Source organism: Vidua macroura, chromosome 6 (assembly GCF_024509145.1).
Source record: "Vidua macroura isolate BioBank_ID:100142 chromosome 6, ASM2450914v1, whole genome shotgun sequence".
NCBI classification, from domain to species: domain Eukaryota; kingdom Metazoa; phylum Chordata; class Aves; order Passeriformes; family Viduidae; genus Vidua; species Vidua macroura.
In genome coordinates, this window is record NC_071576.1 from 53,465,645 (window position 1) to 53,488,740 (window position 23,096).

Consider the following 23,096-nt stretch of genomic DNA (forward strand, 5'->3'; position numbering starts at 1 on the left):
ACTGGCTAAACTACTAAGCTCATTATTTCTACATTGATTGGTAAGATATTTATAGGGACATAAAACATCACTAGCACACACTACATGAACACTGATCACCATTAAAAAATATCATATATGTATAGGATATAACAAGATAATAAAGGTTAAGTTTTGCCAATTATTGAAGATATATTTTTCTCCCTCATTCTAGTGCATTTACAGTAAGTTGGGCTAATTTTCTATTTAGGTAAATAAATGTACTCTTTAAAAGCTCTATTTTTTACTCTGTCCAATAGGTAACAAAACTATTTAAGTCTAATATTCATATGACTGTATATATCTGATTTCTAAAATGTAATGATTTAGGATGCCCTACTGCTATGCAATGCTATGATGGCCCTCTCCTAAATTGTCCTTTCACCCCAAACCTTGCATTTTCTATATGTAATGTTGCATCTGTGGAGATGACTGCAGTGGTTAATTTTTGTGGATTTGGGTATTTTTTTTTAAATGAAAATATTTTAATGAAAAAAATACCCTATGCATGTTTCAGAGAGAATACTGCTTTGAAGAATTTACGTGCTATATATATAATATATAGACAAGTGGGGTCCTGCTATTTCCCCGTTGGTTGAAAGAGAAGAATACACCATCTAAAGGTTATAGGTTATATAAAGGTGCTTATAGGCAAAAGAACGGGGAGTCACAAGGTTGAACAGCACATCCAATAACTGTTTTCAGGTAGTAACTAGACTACACTTACCACTGTAAGAATACAAAGTTAGGCACAAATTATATGATGGCTTTTTGAGGAGATACTGTAAACAAAAGCAGAGAAACAAGGAAAAATATATTCAGAGTATTAGAGCGAGGTGAGTAAAACCACAGGTGCACTTGGCATGGAGCAAGTTGTCAGATACTTTGTATAACTGAGGCATTCCTAATTGAAATAATAGATATCAAATTATCAAAAGAAACATATGACAGGACTTCATACAGTGATGCCCATACAGCTCATTCTGACACCATTTTCAAACTGCTTGTAAGCTTAAATGCAGTTTAGTCTCTCAGTTGATAATTTTTAAAAACTTTGTTCTTATTTTTCTGCAAATGGATTATCGTTGTTTCTGTTGTCACCCCATATATTGCTTCCTGGTGTGCTGTTTCAAGGGTCTCCACTTGTTCAAATAACATAACAATCCCTTCAAGTTAGTATAAATCATACAGGAAGTGTGCAGACATGATGGGTCAAGGTTGGCTGTCAGTGTACAAGAAGCAACCCCATTGCTACAGGAGCCTTATGCTGGAATTATAACAGGACTACAGGAGATCCCATTCTTTGCTCACTTCCATCATATTTGAGGGATGAACTTTCCTTGGAACACGCTGGTAGCAAAATCCTCGTCCCATCACAGCCACCTGTTACAAAGGGTGCTTGTGGGAAGTGGGTCAAACTGCACACCTTGTTTCCTCTAAAGATTTTTCGGTTTGGTTTTGTTTATTCCTACATCACCTGACAACACCTGGTTATGTCACCTGTCACACACAGGGCTTTTGCTGTGGCACCAGGTACAGAACATGTCACAGGCATCACCTACACCTGGAAGTGGTCTAGTTAGGCCTCCCTTATGGCATGCAACAATAAGTCCTGCTTTCCTAAGCAGCCATTTTCAGGCACTGCAGAAAAGAAAAGAAGAAGTGGTGGGTAAAAAAAAAAAAAGGAAAAAAAATCAGAAAAGGTTGACAGTGTTATTGCCACCCTTTTGTAATATTGATTAGCATTGAGTCCCCAATTCCATATCCTTCACTGGCAGTTTAAGTCCCAGGGAGGAGGTTCCCAGTGGATCAATCATGTTCCTGTACCGTTCGCCGCGGTGCTTGGCCAGGAACGGGCCCCAGTCAGGCTGTGGGGAGCACACCAGCTTGAGCCGCTGCCATGGGGGAGAGAAAAGAGAGTCTCACTTGGTGTCATGGAGCAGAATCACAATGCAGAGGAAGTGAGGATAGGCTCATTTAAGGTTATTGATGAAAGCCTGGCAATGCTCTACTGCTCAGTGTTTGTTTTGCACAAAGTTTTCAAGATTAATAGGGGATCAAGTGCCCAGGTTTTAATTATACATTCTCCCCCACAACATGTGAGGGGAGCTCAGAACCACTGCTACAGACTGTGAGGCTCTCTTACTGAAGGACATGTGCACAATTACTTAGCCCAATAGTCTAAGCAGTGGGTAAGTGCATTAGAATAATTGGATTTATAGTTAGCATATTTCCCCAAAGTATACAAATTACCAAAAAGTAGTATATCACTATGAGAGATTTTAATTTTGAGATGACAAAATGTTGTTTCTATCTGCAAGAAAAAAGAAAGAGGAGAATGTCAACCTGGCAAACAACAAAAATGTTCTGATCTTTCCACTGAGTTCTTTATTGAATATATAATGTGATTGGTGCATTCACAGATAAAAAGGAAAGAAAACATATTTTTGATGACTTGAGAGGGAACAATTATATGTTTATTACCTAATAAAGTGAATCAGACCTCTATATCTGTTATTTTAGTCTCTGCTTAATTACTAGTTTGCAACTTTTGCCTCCCAAATTAACCATAATAATTTTATGCAGCAGACTCAATATTGAGGAAATACCAGACTACAGCTGAAATATCTTGAGCAAAAGCCCTTTCAAAATAGATCCAACTCTTGGATGTTTCTTTGGGTGCACACCTGGAAACACAGGGAAGCACCCTATTCTTGTGGCAATTTGTGTGCCAGTTTTAGGCGAGAAGTTTTGAAGCAGAACCATTTGTGTCAGTGAGAGAAGCTTATGAGACAAGGAAGAAGTAAATCTAATTCCACATTAGGTCGTTTCCAGTAGGGGCAGTTGTCTCCTGACCAGGCACTGCAGTCTGCTCTACACAAGAGATGAATGATCCTTTAGACAAGTGGCCTCATTGTCTGCTGCTTGGATGCTCTCCCTAGGGTGTCCCACCACTGTGAAAATTCCTCTCCTACAAAATTCCTTTGCTTTATGGGTAGCAGAGAAGCATAGTCTCTTCCCTTAGGCATGTGTAGTGTGACATATTGAGAGACCAAAAAGATTATACTATTTTAGTACATTTTCTCTCCTTTTCATTTTTTGAAGCAAGAAACAGCCCCGGTGGGATTGCAGGGAAGCTGAACTGTAAAAGCAGCTACAGAAAGGGGAGCGAGTGTCTGGTCCTTCTCCCAAGGTGGGAGCAGCACAAGCAGCAGGCAGTGATGAGAAGGCAGAACTGGGAAAGCCTCAGAGACCTAAAATAAGAACACTGAGCTTCTCCAGAAAACAGGGGCAAAGCAATGAAGGGATGAAATGCTGACATGGCTCATCCTGCCAGGGACTGAAGAGCCAGCAGGATGGGAACAGCCAGGGAGAGGGAGGTGACAGGCAGGGACAGGACTCAGAGATGGAGAAAAATAGGTGACCACCACATTTCTGAAGCAGCGGGGAAAAGTGTCAGGAATCCAATTAGCAAAATAAACAAAAGAACCTTAAATTAAAAATAAATTGTCACTTGGAATTATTGTAAGCCCAGGTGCCAGAAAGGATTGGCTGATTCAAGAAGAATAAAGAGATGAAAGGTGAAAGCAAAGATTGCCAGCTGGGTTTTATAACGAGTAGCTTGAGATGAATGAAAAGCCTTCCTGCTCTACATCTCATTCCTGGACTTCAGCGAGTGGCACAACCTGGGTGACTCCAGTACCCAACTTTGCACACAGGCAGCTCCTGATTGACCTCTCCTAGTGCTGATTGCCAGGCTCCCTGGCATGACACACCAGGAGCTGAGGCTTCCTGTGGCTATGTGCTGTTTTTGCAAAAAGGTCAACGAATCTAGAACAACTTTTTTCCAATAAAGCCATACAAAACCTCATGAAATTTATCTAGATCTTATAAAACAAACCACTCCACAATTTAGGACCATGTTTTTTTGAAAAAACTAGGAATACAAAGTCAACAATTTAAATCAACTGAGCATCTCTTTGCAACACAATAACTGGTTTACCAGAAAGTAATCTGAGCAGTATTAGGCATTCAATATCACAAAAATCAATGTAAAATGAAAGATACGGTTTCCTATGGTCATACTTTTAAACAGCAAAAAGACAGAAGAATTACCTCAATAAATTTTCCTGGGGCTAGATGCATTTTTATCACAAACATAACTGGGATCCAGATGACTGAGCAGGCCAGCATCAGCCACCCGAGCACCATGGACCAGCCTGGGTAGTGGTAAGCTCCGTAAGTCATGGGTTCCCACTGGTAAAAACTGAAGCAGAGAATAAACTGGGAACAAGAAAGGAAAACAAATACGTTTGAGTAAGCAAAACAAGTCTGCTATGCCACAAATGCTGGGTATCCACACACAGAGTTGGTGTATATGGAATACAGATAAAAGCACATACACCTAAGGCAGGGTGCTGCCACAAGCTCTAATAAATGGGTCAGAGCCTGAATCTAATGTGTTGCAAGGAAATCTTGCAAAATCCTGCAAAAATCACTGTATTTGTGCCAGAATAATTGAAATTAGAATCTTGCCCCTAGAGTAACATGCTTTATTACATGGTCTATTGGGAGTTTTACCTAATGTGATTATGGTAAGTTCTCCATTGCACTTACTGTATGAACAGCAATACATCTGCTTACATTTGTGCATAATTCAGTAACTTTTGGAAAATGCCAGTGCTTGCAATAATTGCACACAGAAGATTTATAAAAGTATAACTAGGTGAAGGCACATATAAAAATGATCAGCTTTAGTTCCAGAGATGTGGAGTCTAATGAAAGTCTAATATTAGGCTGTTCAAATGTATCAAATATTAGCTTTACAGAGGCAATAATAGAAAATAATTCATTGCTTGGTTTTGCTTTGTGTGTTTCCATTGCATAAAAATTGAATTATGACTGATCAGTGTCAATTTATTTCTCACTGTAGGTTCACTAAATATTGCATTTGGAGGGAACAACAACAGAACATGCAAGTTTAGAGTAAACATAGTCAACTCAATTTTGTTTTCCTTAACAAACAATATAATTTCCTATTTCCTGGTTGTGATTATGGACAGGAGCTACAAGCACAAGTCTGATTAAAGGATCTGAGCAATTTGCAGAAAAGCCTTACAATTTCCTTCAAAAGTGTGAAACAGGGTCTTAAGGCAGCATCTTTAAAAGAACCACTGGAAAAAAACAAAGAGCTAAAAAAATCCCATGTGCACATGCCTTCATCTTTAAAAAGATCCCCAAGAGAAGATAAATAACATTGATGTAATCCTAACACTATAAACTGGAGTATGTCTTCAAACTTTTTAAAAGTGATCTGCAAATTATAGGCATACATTGTCACAATCAAATAACAGGTGATTAAGACAGAGCTACCTGGTTTTCGCATAGAGCAATACTGTAGTGCAGTAAAGACAGCAGGTAAACAAAATCTATGCAAGAAAAGCAGACTACCTTCATTTTACTCATTGGAGAAATCATTCTCACTGTAGAAAATTTCTTCACAACTCAGGATTTTGTTGAGCTCACCAAAACTCACTGGTCCCTTCACATAGGCATTTTCGTGTCTGTGGAAACTAAACCTTCTCCAGCTTTCAGAAAAAAATGTCCTCATTCCTGAATTAAAAATACTGAAAACTAACTTCAGCCAATGTCTTCTTCTTCCCCCTCTAGGAAGAAAAAGATTTGCCAAGCTTACACTGCGCTAAAGAACAGCACACACGGGAACTGCCCAGCACGTGAGCTGAAATACAACTTCTCTGGAAGGAGCAAAGGACTAAAGAGTCACTGCTTTGCTTCTTCTCCTGCCAGCTGGCCTCATACTGTTCCAAAATATCTGTCTTTTCAGAAATTCCAGAAACTTTTCTTATCTTGTACCTGAACAGCTAAGAATACTCACCCGGAGAAGCTGTGGCTGCCCCATCCCTGAAAGTTGGGCCAGGTTGGATGGGGTCCTGAACAACCTGGGATAGTGGAAGGTGTCCCTGCCCATGGGAGGGGGGTGGAGTGAGATGAGCTTTAAAGGTCCCTTCCAACCCCAATCATTCTGTGATTGTGTGACTTGTAGGAACTATTTAGTACTGGTGTGAAATGATGATATTTAAAACTCTACATGGATATAGAATCTTGCTGCACCTGGGGTTCAGGCTTGAAAACCTCCAAGTGGATGTACGCACGCTCAAACAGAATATACTGGTGAAAGAAGACTCTGTTGTTTTGCGCTGATTTATCAAGCTGAAATCTTTTGAAATGGCTGAAATAATTATTTCATCCCTGTGTCCAAAAAAAAAAAAAAGGATATGTGATTGTAGACTGTATCTGCACATAGGTTAAAATGTAAGGGAAGCACTGTGTTAGAAACCTAGATGGCAACTGTAGATACAGTTATTGGATTTGGTCCCCTGGACTTGCAAAAACTCTCATAATAAGGGTGAAATTGAGAACGTGACTTTTTTTTATGAAACATGAAGCAAATGCTAACTGAATTTGAAGGAATGTGTTGGGGAGGAAATAAAAATGAAAGGAAAATAGGAAGAATAACAAAAATAGACCGAACTCGCTCTGGTTTTAGATTTCAGGGCTCCTTTCCGGGCGCCTTTCGGGGCCGCAGCCGCTGTCCCGCAGCGCCACCTCCCGGGCCCGGGGACTCGGGGGCGGGACAGTCCCGCTCCTCTCTTCTTTTTCCACTCGTGGTTCCACCTCAGCCTTTCCAAAGCATCCCTCTTACACCAGCTTCTGTGTCAATAAAATGGTTTTTTTCCCTAGCTCAGTCTGAGAGCGCACAGGAGGATCTTGTCTTTTCTTTTCCCGGTGCATACATAAATATCACACACACACAAAAATATATATACATTTATATACAATAATCTGTAATGCTGCAGTGCAGTGGTGTGCCATAGCAGCATTTTGCATGGCCAGGAAAAGGTCACCATTTTCCAGGTGGACTCACCATGCCTCTCCACTAAAACCACCATTGCTTACACTGTTTCTACTACATACACATGGCAAGAACACATGTGCTGTCATCCAAGTTCAAGCTTCTAACACCCAGAAACATCATGAATAATGAATAATGAACAAACAATAACAAAATTCTTTGCAGAAGATGTTAATTTTTTTTTCCTTACTGTTAAAATAGTTGGGGTCACAAATGCCCAACAGACTCTCCAGAATTTACTTGGCTGGAATCCAATCATCATTTCTATATCTTCACAAAATCTTTGCAATCCTGTAAACAGCAAATGGAAGAACAGTTAGGTGTGAAAGAAACCAGCTGCAGTCTGCAACAGAGCTCTGGTGCCCTCCGTTGTGTCTAACAATGAAAACAAACTCCAAATTTTTGTTTGAAAGCTTCCTTGGAGGATCTAACTACACAGTAAAAAATGTGACTGATAAGGTGGAAACCATTCCAACAAAATATTTCCTTCTTAAGAATAAAAGCAATTGAGCTTTTACATTGAGATGAGGTGTTTAGTATGTTTTGTGTTAAAGCATTACTAATATGTACTAGGTAGCTGCAATTATTTGTCTGTTTGCTTCATTCCCCTGTGAAGATCAGCCTTATTAATATTGGTATACCTGCTTCAGCACAGGCAATATTTCAGCTTCTCTATATCTGCTACATGACTGGATTACAGCTGTACCCCTCAGCACTGATATTTAAAATTCCTAGAGAGCAGCTGTAAATATTCTGAATTATATTCAATGTTGTCTGAACAAAAAGATCAGCTGATCTGTTAGTTCTTCATAAGGTTACTTGAGTTAACAAAACATGCAAGATTGGAAAATGGTATTTCAGCCACTCTGCAGCTTCTTGCTGGCCATGCCATGTGACAGCAAAAGGTGTGCTGGTCAGCTGCTATTCCCTGGTGGTTAATAGTATGTTAGTTATTAGCAATTTCATTATTAGTAATTTATCCAAAAGTTTTAAAAATACCCCTAAAATTGATTCCAGCTTTCCCAGTTGTAATAAGAGAGAGGTCAGAGCTCATCTGTGACATAAATGTTAAAAATTTGGGCCAATTTTATTTAAATTTTGCAAAGCGTTATTCTGCAGCATTTTGTTTAACTTTCATGATGTGGGGAAAGCTTAAATACTGGAGAAAAGGCGCTGAGTAAGGGAAGAAATGCTTGTAACAAACGTAACTACTTTATTTCTTACTGTATACAGTCAGCTGCTGCAGCTGCTGAGTGTAAGAAGGGATAATCCCAGGCTTGATCCACCTAGTTTGAAAGTCTTTTTGTTGATATCAAGGAGAAATAAATCTATCCACCTGACTGTTCTAAGAATTAAGAAGGTAAAACACTAGCATTGGTTCATCATCCAGTGCCTTCTGATGCAGAAGAAAGCAGCAGGGCTGGGTGATATTTGGCAGCCCTTCAGGGCCAGCTCAGGGGGTGAGCACACATTAACCCAGCTCAGGCACACAGCACGTGAGAGAAAAGCTAAAGAACCGTGTTATGATAAGGAAAAGAGAAGAAAAATACAGACATTAAACAGGAAAATGGTACTGCAAGGACTGTATTTAGGGAAGGGGAAAAAATTAAAATCTGCAGTGGATGTAATCTCAGAAAACTGAGCCAAGGTAACTCAGAGGTCTCTTTTTTCCTTCTGTAATTTCTTTCCTTCTTTTTCTGTTTTACTGACTACCGTAAGTTTTCTTCTTCAGAAAGCCTCTTTTGTGTAAAATACATGTAATTTTTGTGACCAATGGAATCGCTGTACTTCAGCACTGGTCTGACTAATTGGGTCCTTCTCTACTTTGCAATAGCAGTTTGTCTGTCTGGACAAAATGTAACCTCCAAGGTCTTCGTGTGATGGACCTGAAAGGAGATTATTGCTGCAATTGAAAGATTTATCCCTGTGTTTTATTTAGCTGTGCAGCACCTGCAGTGAGTGTGAGGGAGGTGCTCACACAGCAACCATCCCTGTGCTGTGCTGGGAATAAAGCTGGTCTTTAACTGCAGCAGCACAGGGTACAGGCTGATGGGTATTTCCACAAAGTTTAAATCTCATTTAAAGTGTCTACTTCAGCCACACTTGCTGCTGCAAAGAAGGGATACCTAATTGGATAATGACCAGGGGTTTCTGCCTCCAAAATTCATGCTAGATTCATGAAAACCTGCACAGATTTGCTTGAAACTCCAATTTAAAAAAATTAAAAAAAAGAAATTCCTTTTAGGAATGGTCAGTGGATATTCACAGTGTAGGGCACTCTTATATATTAGCAATTCAGGAATCAAATGTATATAACAGATAGAGGGATTACACATTACTTATTTCTTTCCAGTGGAAGTTCCACAGAAAAAATGCAAAGGATATTGTAGTTAACAGAACACCAATTTTTTTCCCAGATCCTAGTAAATCTGGTCTCCCTCGCAGATCAGTCAGGCCTGCTAAATAAATAAACAACACATGCTATTCCACATCTGATTTTTCTGTCTCTAAAGTAGAATGATGTATTCATAAGTGCTGACATATAAAATCCATTTAAAAAGAGACTACAAACCTAGCCAGACAACTAATTCAGTATTCTGCTACGGGTAAAATGTTCAAAATGACTGAAGTTTTCTACAAATACACAGCAGCAGTTTCCACTCACTCTGACAACAAACCTTCCCAAAAACAAACTGTCAAAAACCAGTTCTGGATGGAGCACAGACAAAGTTTCTATCATGTATTTTCAGTTTCCAGCAGTGTTTCACTCAAATACAGGGATTTTTGTCGTTGGCTTCATGCTACAAAATGCAACAGTGGGGATTATGCTGTTGATTAAATTAATATCCCCACCTCTAAGCTATTCTTTACTAATCATTCATCATAATCTTAACAATTGGAGACTAAATATCTAAACCAGCATGTGAAATAAAAAGGTGCATTTGATTGGATTATGAAGCACTGACTCTACTGAAAAATAAGTGATTACAAGGAAATCACCACATGTGTCTCTTTTTAATTTAAAAATCTCAGCAAGCAGAACATGTAACAAGAACCAAAGACAAATTTATTTCATCATAAAAGCACCTGCCACTGTTGTGCCAACCTGCTTGCCATGAAGAGTACAAGTGCACAGAGAAAGGTGTCAGTGGAGTGTAAAACAGCAGTTGTCAGAGCTTGAAAATATATTATGCCAATTTTAAGCACTGCTTGAAGGGATATAACCCAAGCAGCAGCTTTGTTTGTTTTTACCACACACAAATCACAAATGCACATGATGTACTTCTGTGCCCAGTCCTTACAAAAGTAGCTTTGGCGCATTAGTCAATCAATGATTTTAATGTAAGTCTTTCCTTTTTATTTAAATGAAAGGAAGCTCCTTAGTCTAACAAAGGGTTAATTCCTTTGAAATAGATTGCAGCCAAGGTTTTACCAAAATCTGTTGATGAACAATCAGTTGTAGAGAAAGCATAAAAATAATAATTGGTAATTTGTCAAACCTCTTCCACATCTGATTACACTGAAGTAATAACTCACTAAAAAAAACCTTCTCCTCTATTCAGGCCCTTCTTTTGCAGAGCTATTTTTATTTCTGCATTATTTTATGTTTTTCATAAATGATAATGTTTTAAGGGATACTGGAATTGCTGGGCAAAGCAAACACTGGCCAGAGCAGGCTTTTCTTCTAAACCTAATAAAATGTCATTCCATAAAGGCTGGTTTGCAATGCTTCTGCCACACAGTGTTCAGAGGAGGAACAGAGCCAGTTCTTGCTCCCTATTTACCTTCATCCTTATTTAAAATCATGCAGAGCAAAGAAATTTTACAGATTTAAGTAGGTTTTAAAATATTAAAAATATTTTAAATACAGAATTTTTCTCTTTCACACTAATAGCAATGGCTTTAAAGGGGGCAATATTTGGCACAGACCAGGTGATGCTGTCGATGCTGGTGGCCATGAAGAGTGAAAATATCTGTCACAGCGTGGTTCAGGCATGCTGTCAGCAAAGTGGGGAGGAGAAGGAAGGCAAAAAAATCCCCAGCAAACATTCAAAATCTTTTTAAGCCTTCTCACTCATCACTGCCTATGAAATTGTATTGATTTTAGAGAAGCTGGGTTTCATTTCACCTCTAAACCAACTCTAACTGAATTACTTACATTGGAGGGACATAAAGTGAAGAATTTTCTTCAACCAAAACATGACTGGCCTAAATCAACTATTCTCTCTGTATTTTGAGTATTTCCATAATATTCTGTAACATTTCCTCACCAGGTCATGTCTGGCTTAGCCACCAATCTCTCAGGCATACTCACTGAACTGGATGTCAGTGGAGGTTAAAATACACTGCTGAATTTCCATGAAATCAGAGAAAACAAGGAAGGGCTGATTCCCTGTCCCGTCATAACATTTATTTCTCAAGCAAGAGCACCAAATTCTACATGATGTGATACCTGTAATATATTTTAAATTTGCCATGATTTGAAACCTGTAGTATATTTCAAAGCACTTATGTTACAGAGTGGACTCCACAACACAGGCAGATACAAGTATTCCATGAAACGGGCCAGAACCCAAAGGCAGTGGCTACACAAGCAGCTTCAGCAGAACATCTTGGATTTTTTTTTGTTTGTTTGTTTGTTGTTTTTTATTTTTTTGCCTTGCTGATTAAACTATATAATTCATTCCTGTCCACAGCAATAGCAGAAACAGCCTTCCATTCCAGGCATAAATTAATTATTTATGGTATGTGGGAAGATCCTCACATTTCCAAAAATCAGTCTCCTGAAAACACTGGGCAAGTTTGGGAGCACATCAGCAGCTGGTATCAATTGTTGTAACTACAGCAGCTTTGTGGTAATTGCACTGTTTCATACTAACTGAGGGTCTTCTTCACAATTTAATGGACATCAACATGGATCAATATCACTGGTGTGGCCACTGTGGATAATTAATCATCCTGAGTAGCTGCATTGTCTTGAGTCCACGTTATGGACAAATAGGAAGAAAGGAAGTTGGATGTGTACATGGGGGAAAAGCCTTCAGAAGTTGTTAAATGCTGTGTTGGGTTTGCAGGGACAGGTTTTGGTAGAAGTGGGCTACAGGGGTGGTTTCTATGAGAAACTGTAAAAGTTTCTCCTGTGTCTGAGGAGTCCCTGGAGTCAGAGGCAGTCCCTGGAGGCTCCAGGGCAGACCCACCACAGGCCAAAAAGGAGCCAATCAGGAATGGTAGCAACATCACTGATAACAGATTTTAAAAGGACAAAAAACGTTATTGCACAGGTGTTTTTTCAGCAGAGAAGAGCAGGCTGAGAACATATGAGGGGAACAGCCCTGCAGACAGCCAGGTCAGGGCTGAAGGAGGGGCAGGAGCTGCTCCAGGCACTGGAGCTGAGATTCCCCTGGAGCCCCTGGTGAGGCAGCTGTGTCCCTGCAGCCCATGGAGGGCACAGGGATGCACAGATCCACCTGCAGCCCATGGAGGAGCCCACACCAGAGCAGGGGGATGCTCAAAGGAGGCTGTGGGAAGCCCATGCTGGAGCAGGGACCCGGCAGGGACCTGCAGACCCATGGAGAGGGGAGTCCATGCTGGGACTATCCATCCTGGTAGGACTTGTGACCCTGTGAGGGACCCACACTGAAGCAGGCTGTCCTTGAAGCACTGCACCCCTTGGAAGAGTGGCCCACATTACAGACATTCATGGACAACTGTTGCTCATGAAATGGACTCAGAGAGGTTCATGGAGAACTGTCCTGTGGGAATAACCCTATCCTGGGACAGGGGAAGAACTCCTCTCCTGAGCAGCAGCAGGAAAAACCTGTGATGAACTGACCATAACTCCCATTCCCCATCTCCCTGCACTCCTGTGGGGATGAGATAGAGCTGGGAAGGAGGGAGGGGTGGGGGTAAGGTGTTCTTAGGATTTATTTTTATCTCATTATCCTGCTCTCTTTTTCTTAGCAATAAATGCAGTTAATATCCCCAAACTGAGTCTGTTTTGCCCATGACAGTATTGGTTGAACAATCTGTCCCAGTCCTTATCTCAACCCATGAACATTTGTTATATTTTCTCTCCCCTATCCAGTTGCAGAAGGCAGGGATAGAGCAACTCTGGTGAGTGCCTGGCATTCAGCTAGGGTCACCCTAAAAGATACTGGCTCAGGAAGTCTCTGTCCCTAAAACCTTTGAAGCACAAAAGCACCCCTGGAAAAGTGTCAGCAAATGTCTGGTCTATTCTCATACTCTTATCTTTGAGCTGTTGGTGGAAAATTACTTGAGACTGTATGAAAGTCTTTTGAATACATGCATTTAAAGGTATCCTGAAGTCCTGTCATGCTTCTGTCCAAACTAAAAGTGTTTTGGGGCTTTTATTACAGAGAAAAATTACCCCTTTCCTTAAGAATTTCACTTTATCATTTTCTAAAATGTTGCTTTGACATAGGCTGTTCAATAACAACGATTTTTCTTACCATAGATATAGGAAACGCCAACAAGCTCAAAGATGGCAATAATGACAAGAGAGTAAGAGGCTGCATAAGTGTCCACAAGCTGCAACATATACATTCCACCCTAAGGAAAGAAAGATAAAAGGTTACTCATGGCATTGAGGCAGGCAGATCGGGGAGGAACAGGAGCCAAGGCAGCATCCACACATCATCTGGACACAGGCTCATGCTGTGCTATAGCCTCTTCCTTCTGGCTGAATGAATATCAAATCCAACAAGAAAAAAGCAGAGGGTACACCTGATTCTGCTAGCTAGGACAGCTTGGGAAGACTTTGAATTCAGTCCTTTAAGATTAAGGACTGAGCTGTGATCAGACCTTCCACCTGCAGTGTCTCAAACCACATAATACTATGACAAAAGCAAAATCACCATTGGAAGCAGAACTTCCATTATAATGAGTCCGGTTCATCTGTTTGGAAAGGATTTAAGATCCTGTCTCCATGATGGAGTTAAGCAGCATAATTCAAGTGAATAAAGGACTGAATCCTTCCTGGGCTTTAGAACAGCAAAGTTGGGCTAGTAGGTGATGAGGTAAGGGGGAAGACAAGAAAGAAAAAAGGGGTGAAAGGATGGAGAGAATATTAAGATTTTGTCCATCTCATCTTGAAATTATATATAATGCTGAAGGTATTAGTGAAGAAGACGCTGAAGTTTATCAGTAGTAGATGGGAATTCCAGTTTGCCAAGACCATCACTATATGTCTAATCTCAGAGGAAAGGCACTCAAAACAGGTGTGCATATTTATATAACATTCAAAATTGGGGCGTTTTTTCCCTTTATTCATAGAATGGGTTGGGTTGGAAGAAACCTTAAGGGTTATTTCATTCCAACCCCCCCGCCATGGGCAAGGACACCTCCCACTATCCCACGTTGCTCCAAGCCCTGTTCAGCCTGGCCTTGGACACTTAGGGATGGGGCAGCCACAGCTTCTCTGGTCACCCTGTGCTAGGGCCTCACCATCCTCACAGGGAAGAATTTCTTCTTAATGTCTAATCTAACCCTACCCTCTGTCAGTGTGGGTTGAATACTTACTTTCTATTACTATTTTGGAGATGTTTGGCTAGAGAAAATTTTAAAGGCCTGATTCTCAGAAAGATTTGAACAGCAAAGTCTTTTAAGAATATCTCAGAGCATCCATTTTTCTTTTTTTTTTAATATTAAATAAGGTTTTCAGACACAGCATGTGCCACTTGGGGCAGAATTCAGCTAAACATTTTGCAGCTTGTGCAGGAGGGAAGCAGCCACCAGAGGGGGACTGGGGACAGGCAGTGATGCTCAAAGCCAGTGTGATTACCTGAGTGATCATAGGAAATCCCATGATGAAGAAGGACACGCAGCACCCCAGAGTGAACAGTGCCTTGTGCGTACGTAAGTACTTGGGGAATTCATCTGACACAGAGGTCACGATAGTCTCGATGGTGGCGAACTGAAAAACAACCAAAAGTGTTCATTTCAGTGCACACAAAGTGGTCTAACTGGATATAAAGCATTATAATAGAGTATTTTGAGTCCTAGGTTTTAAATGCTCAGGTGGCAGCACCAAAGCTCTGCCAAAATTATTTCAACATTGATGGCCTTACTTCATTCCTCTTTTTTCACGAGTCACTGCTCACATGGGAAATGGCAATAAATTGCATGGTCCTCCAAACAAATAAATAGGAATATCAAAAGGAAAAGAATGGGACACAAAAGCAGTTTACCATCGTGTCTAATCCAAGAGTTAGAAGCATCAAAAAGAATATTATAGCCCAGAAGGGAGAGAGGGGCAGCCTAGTTAAGGCTTCTGGGTAAACCACAAAAGCAATCCCAGGACCTAGAAATAAGAAAAATAAAAGTTATTCAAATAGATTCAATCTTTCCTATTTACAGAAAGGCTTAAACATTACAGAGTTTAGCCTTACCTAATTAATTTCTATTTACCCTGTAAATTTCAAATCACTTACTCCAGTTTTTCAAGCAGAATGCATATTCAACCAATATACAAAGACACTGATCCAAATTTTTTAAAAATTAGCAAAAATTGCACACTGCAGCAATGTTTCTGTCCTGCTCTGTGATCAAATTCCTGCCACTTCCCTGCAAATTAGCAACCCATGGCAAACATCCACACCTCAGTGCTACAACATGAATGGAAACGCAAATACTGTCCTTCAACTCATTGCCACATTGTCAAATGAGGAGAGAATATAAAGCATGCCCAGACCTGATACCAGACAGAAGGTAATAATTACTGTGATTCTTAAAAAATCCACAAGAAAACCCAAAATAATGCAGAGCACAAGAAATTAAGGAGATGGAATCTTTTAAAGCCTAAATCAAGAATTTTACATCCTTGTTTGTTTGTTTGGGGTTTTTTGTTTTGTTTTTGTTTTCTATACTGGGCTTTCCTTTCTATTGATAATAAAGAAAAAGTATTTTTGTAAGTGCTTAGATCTGCCTGGGAGCAAAGACTGCAGGGCTGTGGTGGCAGCATTACAGCAGGTGGCACTTCCTCTCTATTTGTCCCAGCTGAAGGGACGCCCACTTCAAGCACTCCGAGAGATGTTTCCTGCCAGGTGAGACACAAATGCCATGAGCCAAGTTGTCCTCATGCCAAGAGAATGGGCTCCCCACTCGCTCTGCCCCGGACATTTCTACTTTAGGTCATTGTACCCCAGTTCCTCCAGCTGCACGTGCCGCTTGTGTTCAAGAGAGAACTGCTGCTTGATCCTCTACTGAGAAAAATAGTTTCAGCAGCATAAAAATCATCTCCTTGGGCAACTTGTGCAGTGCTTGGGGTTCCTTCTGAACAAAAGGCAAATACAAGAGTTAAAACCCAGTAAAAAAAAAAAACCAAAACAAACTCTGTACATGACTCAGTAAGTGCTGCTTCCTTTAAAATGTGCTGCAAAAAAATTACTTTTTGCATGTAGAACCTCTGTTGTATTACAAATACCTCTTTTATCTCTTGATTAAAGATTTCTTCATGACTACTGGAGATAAGGGCTCTGTTTAAACTCACTGCCTGCATACAGAAGTTTAATTAAGTCTCAGAATAATGAGTTCCTATTAATCACACCTTTAGGAAAAGTTAAATTATAGAATATGAACATGTCTCCATGTCAGCCCCTCATAGCTCTCCTAAATAACACATCCAACCACAGGAAATAGCCACAGGGAGGCAAGCTCCCATTCCTTCCATCTTCCAAGATTTGGTGGGTATGAACTCTTTATAAAAGTGTATTAAAGCCAGGAAAACTCCAAGTACTTTATATGTCTTAAAAAGTAAAATTACCTTGAACTTTCATTTTAAGATAAAACATTTTTCAACTACACTATGTTCTTAATCAGAGAGTAGAACAAAAAGATGTTGTGCTGTCTTTCCCTCCATGTTTTATTTGTTCATCAGATAAATTCGTTTTTCCTGAAAAGAAAATTCTAAATGAAAAAAAACCATACTGTGTTTTTCAGATTAGTATTTTAGGAGGAAAAAAAAATAAGGAAAAAAATTTTAAACCCCTTTTCATTAACATTTTCATTCAAGGTTTTGAAAACTTAAAGGGAGATTATGCTCGTCATCACTTTGCCTTTTTTCTCCTTCACTGCAAAAAGAAATACAACTTTAGAATTTAAAAAAATAATAATCAGGCAATGGCAAGGGCTGTTCTTGTAATGAGTTCTTGAGTTGGCTTTTTAACTACTGTTATGAAATGCACTACCTCAGTCCACAATTACAATTAATCTTCACTCTCTTCCTATTGCAAATTCATCTTCTGTTACTTCACTAAATTTTTTTCCCCCCTGTCATGGAAAGCAGCAAAGCCTCACCCTCATGAAACAATTTTACATTATCTGAACAGGTTCTTACAAATGCCCTCACAGCTGTTCCCACATCCCCTGGAACAGCTGGGAACAGAGAGCTCCAGCCTGGGACTAGCTGCTCACTCCAAGACCACCAAGCACTCAGCAGAAAAGGGTTTTTGACTGCCTGTGCTGAATATTTCACCATCTCCAGAGAGGTTTACCAGCTGAGCCAGGTGTTCCCTCCACCATGCCTGGTAGTGACATCTCATCCCACCTCTCTGCATCTCTTTGGAGCTTCCTCTGCAGCTCCACTAAAGCACAGCTCCTTTAGCTCTAACTCCTCACAAATAATTTTGGTGAGTGCAGTGTGGTTTAGATTTTGGGGATGCTTTTTGTTCCAGAATGGAGGTAAAGTCTAAAATAAAAATATTAATGTAAACATTACTCCTAAAAACTCCTACAACCCCCTGACAGGAGGGTGCAGCCAGGCTCTGCTCCCAGGAAACAAGGGACAGGACAAGAGGACATAGTTCAAGCTGTGCCAGGGGAGGATCAGGCTCGAAATCAGGAAGAATATTTTCACTGAAAGGGTCGTTAAACACTGGAATGGGCTGCCCAGGGAGGTGGTGGAGTCCTCATCTCTGGAGTTGTTCTAGCAATGACTGGCACTTAGAGATACAGTTTAGTTGGCATAGTGGTACTCAGCTCTACCAATTAAGACCTTTCAGATCCCCGCTAATGACCATCTCTCTTCACTAACCAAGATGTTCAAATCAGTTCTTCAGAAATGCTTTACCTCTCTGTGGAGGCATCTCCTTGCTCCTCACAGTTCAGAAGCACAATCCACCCCTCGCACCAGATTTCTCCCACCCTCCTCTCATCCAAAATTTACACCATCAGAGATAACTTTTACTTTGAAGAGAATTTGACAATGAGAAGGCCAATAATCCCTTAGACTACATGAAGGGACCATCCCACCCTACCCTCCATCAGTCATTTACACAGAGGCTTAAAATGAGTCTCAACTTCCTTCCTTCTCTTACCAAACAAGCTATTAAGAGGCTTTAACTAAAATCTTCACTTCCCAGGCTACCTTCTCCTGTGCAGAAATGCCTCCATGTGGCTTAGTAATCCACACCAGTTTGAAGCCATCATTCCCACCTCCAATATCAAAATTGGAGTGATCATGTATCAAATATTTGTGATCATTTAATAACAGAGCTGGAAGTGCCACAGGGTGCCTGCCTAAGTAATGAAATGCCAGTGAGCCCTACCTTGGTCTGCCACAGCTTCAATATTCACTTTGAGTTCGTTTGCCATGAAACCAATAACTGAGAAGATTACAAAGCCTGCAAATATACTTGTGGCACTGTTGGTACACGTGACAATCAATGTGTCCCTGCAAAGAAAGCACAAGAAGCCTGTTGGGATACACACAAGGAAGGTTGTGTATATGTATTTCAGGAGTTTCTCATCAGCACACACATCTTGTGGGGATGCTGGTGAAGGCACACTTTTACACTCATCAGGTTCATTTGATGCTGATCAGAGAGCACAGAAGTCTCCACAGCAGCACCAGGAATCAGCTCTGCAAGCTTCCATCACCCATGTGCTGTGTAGGAACCACAGGCCATGCAGGAGGGCAAGCACATCTGCTCTTGGCCTCTCTGAAGAAGAGAGACAGCCATGGAGACTTGATTTGTAACATATTTTTTAACTCTTTGCCTCACAAGGACATCTGCTCTCCATATTAGGTATGGACTAACCACTGCTGTCCAGGTGAGGTAGTTTTTGCCTTGTCCTTCTTGTATTTATACACAAAATTCCAGGGTTAAGCTTGCAGAGCTTGCTCAGTCACCTTCCTATCTGTAGAGGAAGGATTCCTTGGTATGTTTTTCTATGGTTGTTATTATCAAAGGAATGTCAAGAAACCTATAGCTGAACATCTTACTATGCTGGATATGTCAAGACTTGACAGCAAACCAGCCCTCATGAGCCCCATCCATAGTTATTACATTCTTGATAGGATTTTTTAAACAATATGCATGTCCAGAGAACTTCTCCATAAACAGTAGTCTTCAGAAAAACAAATTGCTCACTTTAAATGTTTAGGGGGTTTATGTTGGCTAGAATTGTTTATTCCTACTGCTTTTTTTTTTTTTTTTTTTTTTTTTTTTTGTCAGGAAGAGAATTAAATACAACTTGAAAAGCTGTCAAAGAGCCTCACTGAGCTGGCAAATTTCTAGAATGTCTAACAGAGCATGTCTTAACAGGAATGATTTTGTTAATTCTCTGGGTCTACAGGAAAAAAAAATGACAGTGTGCTGTTTGGAATCATCATGTGTTAACCTTCTTCCAAAACCTAGATAGGTTTGAAATATTTCAGGTATTCATTATGAAGTCAATTTATGAAAATTTACTGTAGTTATAGATCTTGGACTATGTTTAAAATTAATGTGTAACTGAAAATTACAATCGATGTATTAAAATGTAATGAATATAGAAATTGAAAGAGAAAATAGTCACGCTTCATTTCAATATTCAAGGTTGTGTTGTAAAATTTAAAATATTGGGAGTAACTAAGCTTTTCTAATTGTTTCTACTTCGGTCTCGCATATCCCTCCCTAACACAGGTAAAGCATGTATTTGGTATTAGAACCAAATATTTTTATAATTCATTACCATGTATTCCCTTCAAAATTTTCATTAAGATCTTCCAAACTTCACAAAAGGTTGTTAAATTAGTGCAGAAAGGTAGCATGATTCTCCCTTATATTCTGATTGTAATTATTCATTAAAAAAAAAAAAAGGCTCAGGAATAGCATTTTCAAAAATAGGACCCAAAGGATTGCTGGGTGGGAGTTACTGTGTATGCAACTGTTAGCTTTCATCCATATTTTGGGATAATTTCATTAAATTACTTTTGAGCACTAGTAAATTTTTTAAAAGTCCTTTTAAATATTCTCATCCACATTTCTTTTTTAAGTTAAGTATTTTGTATTCTGTACTTAGAAGCCATAGGAGATGGCAGTGGAAATCCCAAAGAGTGTTTGCTTTAAAGTCTTGATTGGAGAAAGTTTTTGAGCATCCTCTTGGGGGAATCGCTGTGCATGCTGCTGGCTGTCCTGAATCAGCACCTCTGGCATTGCAAGAACTGGCAAAGGCTTACTTCAGACTGACTTTAAAAACTGTAAAATAGCAGGGAAGCATTCCACCAATGCCACTTGCTTTTGTGTTTTCCATCTGCAGAAATTTTAGCAGGCAGGATTTTGCATTAAAAATTATACACTATGACTTTTTCACATGTAAAAATAGCTCTCAAATACGTGATTTTAGATTTCATAGCATGAAATAACTTTTTGCATGTAAAACCACAGTAAGAGTAATTGGAAAAAGAAAGAACATTTAGGAGATGTAAGAATCACATAAATGGAAGTTGTAGTTAAAGTCCTACATGTTTCACAATGCAACCTTCAGCCCACTCTACCCATGGGCTGTCCTTCAGCAGAGCTGCCAAGTGATTCTGTTTCACTCCTCACAGCTCTTGACACATCCCAGGTTGCCCTTCAACCTCAACCTCCTAATTTTGAAAGTGGGGAGCCTGCAGGAACTTTAATAAGCCTAAATTATCATCTTGAGAGCAATAGATTATGGCCTGGGGAGAGGGAAAAATACACAAAACCAAAAATGGTTAAATGTAAATGAAACACACACACACAAAATAGGAAAGAAAGGAAACAGAAGAGAGGAAAAGAGAAAAAATACAAGACAGGAAAACAGGACAAAAGGACAGCAGGGAAAAAAAAAGACAAGGGAGAAAAAGATAAGGGATGGGGTCTTGCAAACCAGATTTCTGGAAGATGAAGGATAACTGGTTTTTGACAAACCTGTTTAATAACACAGATGTATTTCACTCTTACACACCTGTAGCAGTTATTATGGAATTTGTTGTATGAAGAGAGGGTAATTAGACCTCCCCATGCTGCAGATAAGGAGAAGAAAATCTGAGTGGCAGCATCCTTCCAAACCTAAGTAGGAAAGAAAACAGCAGCATTTTCAGGAAAGAGTGTTAGACCAATGGATGTCAATAGAATATTTAAAAGCAAAATCCTGCCACTAAATACATCAGGCTCATTTGATAGGGAGCACTGTTCTTGTTGAGTCCATATAAAAGGACAATATAAACCTTGCTGTATATGGAAGACACAGATATAAAAACTATATTGTTTGATACATATCAGTTCAAATACATTCAGAAACAAAAAATACAAGAGGGAAAACCTGCATCAGATACTGATGTTCTCTTTGCCAGTGACCCTAAATAATACTTTACCCATGTAAGATGAAGAACAAGTTTCCACAGATGACAACACTACCTCTGAACATGGAAAATGCTTGCAGCAGACCCCAAGAGATCTGTGATTTATTCACCCTGGCAGCTCTGAGTGCAATAGCAAACCCACCATAGCATCAATCAGCTTCTCCCACTTGGGTGTGATGAAGTACCAGATCCCATCTCCAGCTCCAGGTAGAGTTACTCCTCTTATGAGAAGGATGATGAGAACCACATAGGGGAATGTAGCTGTGAAGTACACAACCTACACAGGGCAGAGAAAAGGTCACTGAAAGGGTTGATTTGGGTAAGATGAGAGGAGGGGAAATGAAAGTGCCACTATTGCCAGAAGAAGGCAATTACTCAGTCTCAGAGACAGCAGTCAGGGGATAAACTAAGAAAACAACAGGGTTATTTCCCTGGAAATCTGAAATTTTGCAGCTCTTCTTGCTGCTTGGAACAAGAATAACATCAATAACAGCGTTAAGAGCTGGAATTCTACACAAAGAAGGGAAGAAGGTTCCTCTCTCCATCTGGAGAGGAACAATAGGAATTTAAAGCTAAAGGAAAATCTCACTTTTGATCATTGCCCAGAGTGGACTATCATAGTTCATTGGAAATGAAGTGAGAAGTGCTATTCAGTAACACATTTCTGTAGTTTTCTTCTATATTTTTCTGTTTTAACTAAAAAAAAAAAGCCTAAAGAATTTTTATTACTGCTTGTACCTCTTAGTAATTACATATCACCATGATGATAGCTATGGTCCAAATTCAAAAAAAGGAAAGTCTGAAATTAGCTAGACAGACCTAATCATCATGATGTCTAAATACACAACAACGGCTGTGTGTTTAATGTTTTAATAATTATCTAGAACACAGCTCTCTCTGTGTTCAAATAAAATGGTTGGATTATGACCAGTTAAGCTTTACATTCAACACAAAATAATTCCAAGTATTTTTCACATCAACATCTGGTCCTAAACAAAACAGAATCATATCATAACATATGATGGAATTGTATCATAGAATTGTTTGGGTTGGAAGGAATTGTATCATAGAATTGTTTGGGCTGAAAGATCATCTCATTCCAACACAGAATGACCCCTGCCTAGACCCACCCTAGACCAGAATGATCCAAACCCAGCCCAACCTGGCCTTGAACATTTCCCGGGATGGGGCAGCCACAGCTTCTCTGGGCAACCCATGCCAGGACTTCACCACATTTACAGTGGAGACTTTCTTCCTAGTATCTAATCTAAACCCTCCCTATGTGAGTTTGAAGCCTTTTTTCCTTGTCCTGTCACTCCATGTCCTTGTCCCAATCCCTCTCCAGCTTTCCTGTGTCCCCTTTAGGTGGTGGAAGTTCTCCTGGGACCTTTCTCTTCTCCTGGCTGAACAACCCCAGCTCCCTCAGCCTGTCTCCATAGCAGAGGCACTCCAGCCCTCTGAGCACCTTTGTGGCCTTCTCTGGGCTCATTCCAAGAGATCCTTCTTGTGTTGTGTGCTCCAGAGCTGGACACA

The 23,096-nt window shown here is 39.9% G+C and overlaps 1 protein-coding gene across 1 annotated transcript in view; it reads right to left on the reverse strand.

The window, feature by feature from the left end:
* Positions 1-1,757: 1,757 nt before the first annotated feature.
* The window catches only part of SLC6A5 (solute carrier family 6 member 5), a 28,074-nt gene continuing 6,735 nt past the window's right edge, over positions 1,758-23,096 (reverse strand). Inside the window, exons 8-16 of the mRNA XM_053980718.1 lie at positions 21,706-21,840; positions 21,167-21,270; positions 18,517-18,641; positions 15,160-15,272; positions 14,754-14,885; positions 13,423-13,522; positions 7,143-7,243; positions 4,135-4,302; positions 1,758-1,913 (exon numbers count right to left, since the gene is read on the reverse strand). Coding sequence (XP_053836693.1) covers positions 1,758-1,913; positions 4,135-4,302; positions 7,143-7,243; positions 13,423-13,522; positions 14,754-14,885; positions 15,160-15,272; positions 18,517-18,641; positions 21,167-21,270; positions 21,706-21,840 — 1,134 coding nt within the window. The remainder of the gene's footprint in view (positions 1,914-4,134; positions 4,303-7,142; positions 7,244-13,422; positions 13,523-14,753; positions 14,886-15,159; positions 15,273-18,516; positions 18,642-21,166; positions 21,271-21,705; positions 21,841-23,096) is intronic.